This window comes from Barbatula barbatula (assembly GCF_947034865.1).
Source record: "Barbatula barbatula genome assembly, chromosome: 3".
Lineage (NCBI taxonomy): Eukaryota > Metazoa > Chordata > Actinopteri > Cypriniformes > Nemacheilidae > Barbatula > Barbatula barbatula.
In genome coordinates, this window is record NC_136764.1 from 955,394 (window position 1) to 963,684 (window position 8,291).

The window sequence follows — 8,291 nt, forward strand, 5'->3', positions numbered from 1 at the left end:
GCATCGCCTTAAGGTGAGAATCATATGTGAACATTAATCTGTTATTTTTTGTGTGTGTGTATAAAGTAATAAATACAAATCTGTCATGTCTCTTTTATTTCAGGATATAAAGAAATAGAACACATTAAATAAAGTGATTTTGACAAATCATGTCTCTAAGCATTCTGCCATCTCTGTGGTCTGCTAGATTCAATGGGTGTTGTTCTAGGTCATCTTCATTAGGACAGGGGGGATGCCTCTCTCCTCTTATTGTGGCAATGTTGTGAAGTACCACACAAGCAACTGTGATGTCACATGCCCTATTTGGAGTGACCCTGAGCCCACGCAGACACTGAAACCTTGCCTTCAGAATGCCTATTGTCATCTCCACCTTGGCCCGTGTTCTGCTGTGAGACCGGTTGAAGCGTGTCTGTGGTCCGGCCTCAGGATCAGGGTAGGGTGTCATCATATAGGGCAGGCAAGGGTATCCTCTGTCTCCCAGCAAATAACCATAGAAGTGTCCTGTAATGTTTGAGGTGCTTTGTAAATGTAATAAAGACTACAAGCATTTGTCTAACAAAACGTACCCTGTTGAAATTTGTTGCACAGTGTTGACTCTCTAAATATTCTGGCATCATGTACAGACCCAGGCCATTTTGCCTCAACATTAGTGATGAGGTGGGTTGCATCACATATTACCTGTGAAGAACAATAAGTTTATTATTTGTAACACCAATATTAAGGAGCCAAAATATAGCCATTACCTGCACATTGATGCTATGCACAGACTTCCTATTAACATAGTCTCCCTCATGGATTGATGGAGCTTTAATAGGAATGTGGGTGCCATCAATGCACCCAATCACGTTTGGGAACCCTGATATTAAGATTAAGAACAAGTTTAAAAAGTCTGTGTAGCCTTTACGTGTATGTGTGTGCAGTCAAAATAAACTTATTAAGAAATGTCATTTAATTGAAGTAGATGACAGAATTTCTGAGAGCAAACCTGCCACCCTGTGGAATTCTTCTTTAATAAAGCGCACAGGTTTATGGCCAGGGAACTGTACAAAAGTGTGTAGAAACCGTTTCAGTGCCATACATACTGTACGAACTGCTCTACACACTGTTGCCTTTCCCACATGCTCTGCATCGCCCACATTGTAGAGAAAACTCCCTGTAGCAAAAAAGCGCAGAGCAATACAAAGAATTTGTTCGGCGCCAAGCGCTGACCCGCGGTTTGTCACGTTTGAGATGTGTGGTTTTAGTAGGTTTGTTAAATAAATTAACGACTGCCTAGAAAAACGATAGCGCTCCTGCAAATATTCGTTAGGATAAGAAAATACATCGATACGTGGTCTTATCACCCTCTCACGGCGAAAAAACCCCCGTATAATCTGTGCCTCTACGTCCACAGGATCCTCATCGAAAGGGCACGCCATGCTCGGAAACCTCTCTGAAACAAACTAACCCTGCAACATAACCTGCTCCGGAGCAGGTTATCCTCAGAGAGTCAGTTGCTATGGTTACTTACATAACCCGAAAGTTACCTCCGTTTTTGGAACCGAAAGCAGAGGTTATCCGCTTACTTACTCCTAAACTTACCCGGGTAAGTCACATAACCTGCTTTCTGGAATACACCCCTGGTCCAGAAAATACCATCACATAACCCCAATGTTATCAACCCTTCACTGGATACACATTAAGTATCGTATTGACTTTAAAGTTCTTTTAATCACTTATAAAGCCTAAAACGGTTTAGCCCCTACCTACCTAACAGAGCTTCTATCACACTACAACCCATCACACTCTCTAAGATCTCTAAACTCAGGACTTTTGATAACACCTAGAATAACTAAATCCACCAAAGGGGGTCGAGCTTTCTCATACGCACCTAAACTCTGGAATAACCTTCCTACATTGTGAAATGTATAAATAAGATTGTATCGAAGATAAAAAACAGAGAAACGTCTGGCTAAAATAGCATTCCGGTCATTCACATGCTTTCTTTAATGAAAAACAAAGCTTTATGAAATACATTTTGATTTTCTTAAAGCCTATTTACTGTTTTGTTACATATTTGCTCTTCAACCTTAATGTCCAGTTTGATCTAGAAAACACAAATGCAACGGTTTAACAAACAAGACATTTTTATAAAACCAAAAACACTTTTGTTATAACAAAGTGAATACAATTCTGAAGACTTTGATGCCTTGTCCAAGCACAGGTGTGGACCTGCGTTCATGCAAAGCCTTGTTTGTGGTTAAACATGCTTTTTTGAATGCATACTGTACATTAAATTCTAGTAGGGCTGTCAAAGGATTATTCACAACTAATGGTGTTAAAAATAAAGGTTACATAATATATGTATGTGTGCAATAATTATGTATATACCAGTAAACACACATGCATTTATAATTTTAAGAAAAAAATACAAACTTTAACATATGTAAATATATAAATGTAGGTGTTTGTATTTATATATAGATAACTCTTATACACAGCACACACACATATTTTATGTTAACAAAAATGTATTTATCATACGATTAGTCGCAAAGAATCATTTGACATCCCTGAACTCTAGTCATCCAAAACATCAGTCTTATCACCAAAAGCTGCTCTCCTCCTCAGTCCCTAGTTAGAACTGAAACCTCCTTCAGATGCTGGCTCACAACACTATCCAGGACTTTACTAAGACCTTTACACGCTGTCATGGCCGCCTCCATTAACGTGTCCAAGTGGTCCTGATGGAGACGGGCGTCCATCTGCAGCAGGGCGATGTTCCCACTGCGGGGCAGCAGAGCCAATGACAGCGATGTGCCTCCTCCGCTCTCTTCTACGTGACAAAGATCAGCCAACGGTGTGTCTTCCACAAAGCCGGCGGTGCAGGCACACACATAGTCACGCATGGGAATACCAGCGTCCACCAGAGCCAAAGTGGCAGCATTTACACATGCGCTGTAGTTTCCACCATCTGCCTGCAGAATCTGAAATCCCAGAAGAGAGACTCATGTTTAATGCATAATACATATAAAGTACATTATATAAGACATGGCTGGACTTAAAGTGGCATTTCGTCAGAATGGCCTCTTTGTCGCCATTTCAGTTTGTAAATGCTACTGCAGGTGATGTGCGGAGGTATTTTCCTTTAAGTGATTCGGCACTGCTCAACTGCACGGATGAGTCTGATGTTTTGAGTCGCATGTCTCGTGTGGCATGTGACAGTGATCCGGTGAGAATCTTTACTGTACATCAGTAGCGCATAATAAACATAACAGATAACATGGCAGGTGATATAACACGAAACAAATAAGAACATAAACAGACCCAAATAGGGCAAAACTGCCTTTTTCTTCGTAAACTCTCATCAGTTCGTATTTCTTGGTTTTCACAACTGATGAATCTCCAGATGTCTGCACAGCTTAGTGTTTAAAAGTAAAAGTACTAAACAGCCCCATAAATACTACAAACAGTTTCCAAGAAAAAATATCTGTGTACAATGCAGCATCCACTCACGGACTAGCATTCTTCTCACGAATGTGAGGAAATGACGCATAGACGAAAGACACCAAATAAGGATTTCCGGAAAAAGTCGACCCGACAGTTTTAAACACCGCTCTTTCATGTACTTGCTCAATAATTGGTTTCAGTTCATTATTAAAGTCTTCTCTTATTATGATATCGTAGTGTACACACCTTTACATAGATGTCGATTTGTGATCGTGGATAGAGCTCGGTAAGAACCGCCGCTTCAAAGGTCTGTTTCAAGTGAAGGCTCATCTCGCTGGACTTGCGGTCACCGTGTGGACGTCTCTTCCTCTCCGCCGTGCTGAATGTGGCCATGCTGTACTGACAGTTAATGACTGCACGATCATGAAGGGATTTACTGCGAGAACCTCGTGTCTAAAGGGAGACAAGTTAAACTCTGGTTTAGTCCATAAATGTAGTTACTTATTTTATTTATATTGGTTCCTGTAGTTTAAAGGGACACTTCAACCAAAAATGAGAATTCTGTCATCATTTACTCACTTTCGAGTTTCTTTTGTTCTGAAGAACACGGAGAAAGATATATGGAAGAACGCTTATAACCAGACAGTTCGTATAACCATTGACTCACAATACTGGGAAAAATGACTTTACATGATTCTTTAGTTCTGTTGAACACAAAAGACGACATTTTGAAAAATTTAGGACAGCACACTTTTAACTACCATTGTCATTTTTCCTTCTTTGGGAGTCAACGGGGGTCAAAATCTGTCTGGTTACAAGCATTCTTCCAAATATCTTCCTCAGAACAAACACATTTATACACATTTGGAAGAACTCGGAGGAGAGGAAATGATGACAGAATATCTAATTATATAGATGAACTATTCCTTTAACCGTAAGAGAAAGATGGTGTCATCAGAGCAAATTCCATGGGTTTGAAACACAGGTACTGAAAAACACGGTTTACAAAAGCATTATTTCAAAATAATGCATTCATGTACGTTTTAGTTTCTTCTTGACACTTTGTCTAAGAAATAACTGTTGAAAATGTTTTTAATAGTATAAAAAACACGGTTTAGTAACCAAAGTTACTTTGGCAGTTTTAAATGTGCATAGTTTTTATTACAGACATCATGGTTAAGTTTTCATAATGGATGTAAATCACATATGTGGCAAATGTTCCTGTTGAGAAACAAAAAGCATCACAGAAGTTCTCATGGATTCATCAGAATGACATCACACTCAATAACTATAACAGTGTTGTCTTTTGCTAATTTGTTTAGTTTTGTGGGTGTAAAGATGTTTAAAGGAAATTGGCAAACACCTTCTACTTCATAGTGTACACTTTATAGTGTTATATACAAAGAATGTAATTCAGATAAAACAAATGAATAAACTCTACACGCGCGCATGCGCACACGGGCTCATCTCTCACCTCGTGCGGACCGTAAACCACCGCGAGCGCTTTGGTGTTGCCCTGCTCCAGATAAGCGGACCCGTCGGCCTGCGCAAACACACTCATGCGGGCCTGCACCTTACGCAGCTCGGAGGCTTTTCGTCCATCTAGCCGGTAACCCTGATCCGACAGCAACTCAAGCCCCGCCATGACCGCTGCGTAAAGACTGCTGCTGCTTCTTCTTCTTCGAGGTTCTACTGGCGGTTGGCAAACAACAAAATGGCGCATTACCGCCACCAGCTGGTATGGAGTGTGCATCAAAATCACTTTCTTTTTTATCATATCCTGTCCCACAATTTTGTTATTCTTAGATATATGATATAAAGATATAACATTCATTTCCAGAATTGAAATATATCCATGAATTTTTATTTAGAATCCTCATGTTTCTGACGGTATCACATGTTCCACAGTTTCTTCTTAAGTCACACCTTCCCGTATCACGATGACCCGTTTTATAAAGTGTGCTGTTTAGTCTTATATGTCTGAATCTCATCCTTGATATTATTATCTCATCTCTTCTATGTTTTCCTGCACTTCTCATCTCTCCCACTTTTTACTTTGTCAAACCACTTTTCTTTCTTCTCCATCTCCCATTGATTTTGCCACCTGACCTTCAACCTTTGCTTAATAATCCTCTCGATTACAGTCTTAGTAATATATTAAAAAATATGGTTTCTCCTGTTTGTAATTTTTAAGAAACAACATGTATCTGCGTCCTGATACTTAACTGCTTCAAATGTAAATGAACTTCAGTAAAGGTTGAAGATTATTTTGCAATCCTTCTCTTATACACACACTTTCAAATGTTTAAATATATTATTTTCTGTTAACTGAGAATTTTAATCCCACCTATATCTTCTTGTAAAGAACATCTACTGCCCTCTATCGGACGACTTCAGTTTCAGAATGAAAGTACCGCCACCTGCTGGAGGATTTCAGCCTGTTGTTTACTGAATAACCCACTTTTTATTTCTAATCATTTTAATTTATATTCATTGCAAGAATGTAGAGAAATTGTGTCATGAGGGAAATTCATAATCAGCTCATTTTCATTTCAGACCTCAATTCTCCTTTAATGCCACAAAGATGAAAGTGTACGTCACATCAGGCTCTTTCTATTTTCTTTACAGTATGTGATGGAAGAGTCGTGCTTTACATTTATATTTGACCTCTGCTTGTATAATGTTTCGACTGTCTAAATGCATATTAGGCTATTTGTTATTAAGTATCAGAGATTAAACTCATATTCAAATCTTTATTAACTCATCTAAGTAGGACTTCACATGTTTATATGTATGAAAAGGTTCATTGGGGTTCAATATTGAATTCTTCCTTAAATAGTTAAGTGTATTGCTGTATTCAACTAGGAAATGTAATAAAAAGTGATGTAACTGTCTTAAATGAAATAAATAAAACATGTAAAGTTGTGTAGTCATTCTAAGTAGGTCATGTACCCGCCCGACGCAGCCTCACCTCGCCAAGTGTTTCTGAATCTCTCAGCCGGCTCAGATATATGTAGAGCAGTTAAACATGAGATATTATTCATTTTGGGTCCATCTAACAGGCTAATAAATCTCTTATTTAAATCGTTTTGACTGATGGCAAAGTTTCACTTTTTAATGTTGTACCTGAGCACCTACTGGAGGAACTTTACTTTTGACTAAATGATTTGTTTGTTATATTCCCTTTTGTACAAACGTCTTACACTTTATAATAAAGTCTTGTGTTTCACATCACATTTCATTCTAAACCACAGCAGTCATGATGCCAGAGTCACAGAGTCATATTTTAAAATAAAAACGACAGAAAGCACTCTTGTGTTTTATCACTTTATTTCATTTTACTTTGTTTAAACCTAAAGCAACATTTAAGTGGATTAGTATTGCATGTATTTGAGTGATATTATAACCGGTCTGCGTCCTCACGAGCTCAAAGTCCAGAGTCTGAACTCTCCAGGTCCGATCTAACAAGGACACAAGTCTGTTCTTTACATTCTTCTTGGTATTGAGAAACGGCCTCTGTGTCTGCCAGTCTTAGTAAGAGGAGCCGGAGCTGTTCACAAAAACTTAACATTTTACGTAAAAGTAAGTTTCTTTTTACAGTAAGGTCTTCAAATATATTACATGTGATTAACTTTTAAGTGTAAACTGACATGAAAGTATATTTTAGTTCACATAAATAGTTTGTCAATCATTAAGCAGTATACACTTAAAGGTTCTTCTAGATAGAAGCATTTTTTAAAGAACCTATAACCTATAAGGGACCAATAAAGGATCGAAGTCCAACTCATTAAATGTTTGCAGTTCCACACAATCTCATATATTATCAGCACTTTTATATTTCAGAGGCTCCTCCTCCTCCTCAAAGTGAAAGTGAAAGCTCAACTCGACAGTCTGGATCCGTTTAGTCACTATTGCTGTAGAAAAGTAACATTGCTGACAGTAATGAGGAAGTGAAGATCAACGGCTCTACACAGGTGAGAATTAAACTTCTATAAAACTATAAGAGAACATTTCACTAACAAACACAGCTGGAGTGAGACGCTTATAGCAGTTAACAGGGTTGTGGACTCGAGTCTCGTGACTTGGACTTGACTTCACAGATTTGATGCGACTCGACTCGACTCGATCTGTATTTATGTTAAAAGCAAACATCGATGTTGTGATCCCGGTCGGCTGTTTTCTGGATCAATCTGTATACATGTTAAAAGCAAACATCGATGTCGTGATCGGTTCAGTTTTAGTACACACCTCTTCCCCCATATGTCATACGAAGTAGATCTATGGTGGAATTTCATTGGACAGCAAGTAAGACCTACCGCCATTAAAACAGTTACGTTATACCCTGCGCACCCTACCTAGATGACATGACGGAAGGTATTTCATACGCTAACTGCAAGCGTGAAAGGCACCTTAGGGGGGCCTCACCCACAGAGCAGCCTAGGGGCCCAAGACCACCTTATTCCCCCCCTCGTGGTAGCCCTTCGTAAGCATGAGGTGGTCGGCTGTTTCATGAATGGAGGAATTTTATACGGAGGCGGTCATAGAGGGTATTTTTGTGATGATTTCAACTTTATAACTACCAGTTGACCCAACGTGATGTACAATACAGCTCAAAACAACAGCATAAAGGAAAAAAGAAAACAACATCAAAGCACAAAGCAGTTGACATGCTAGATAAAAGCTGTTGACAAAAGATGTTTTTTAAGCAGGTAATTAAATACAGGCAACATTTGATTAAAGGGTCATTTGACGCGACTAAAACAAATATTATTGTTTTCTTTAGATGTAATTCAATGTGTAAACAAGATTTAAGGTTTAAAAACGCTGTATTTTCCACATATCATGCATGTTTGTATCTCCTC

The 8,291-nt window shown here is 38.7% G+C and overlaps 2 protein-coding genes across 2 annotated transcripts in view; one reads left to right on the plus strand and one right to left on the minus strand.

The window, feature by feature from the left end:
• Positions 1–1,946: 1,946 nt before the first annotated feature.
• On the minus strand, positions 1,947–5,165 carry exosc4 (exosome component 4). The gene is made up of 3 exons (XM_079452514.1): positions 4,904–5,165; positions 3,676–3,882; positions 1,947–2,966 (listed from the first exon to the last, which is right to left on the minus strand). Exons 1-3 carry the CDS (start codon positions 5,150–5,152, stop codon positions 2,607–2,609), a joined length of 816 nt encoding a protein of 271 aa, XP_079308640.1. The 5' UTR covers positions 5,153–5,165; the 3' UTR covers positions 1,947–2,606.
• Positions 5,166–7,293: 2,128 nt separating this feature from the next.
• The window catches only part of LOC306892151 (uncharacterized protein), a 32,567-nt gene continuing 31,569 nt past the window's right edge, over positions 7,294–8,291 (plus strand). The window contains exon 1 of the mRNA XM_079453017.1: positions 7,294–7,403. The gene's annotated coding sequence lies outside the window, so the exon portion shown is untranslated. The remainder of the gene's footprint in view (positions 7,404–8,291) is intronic.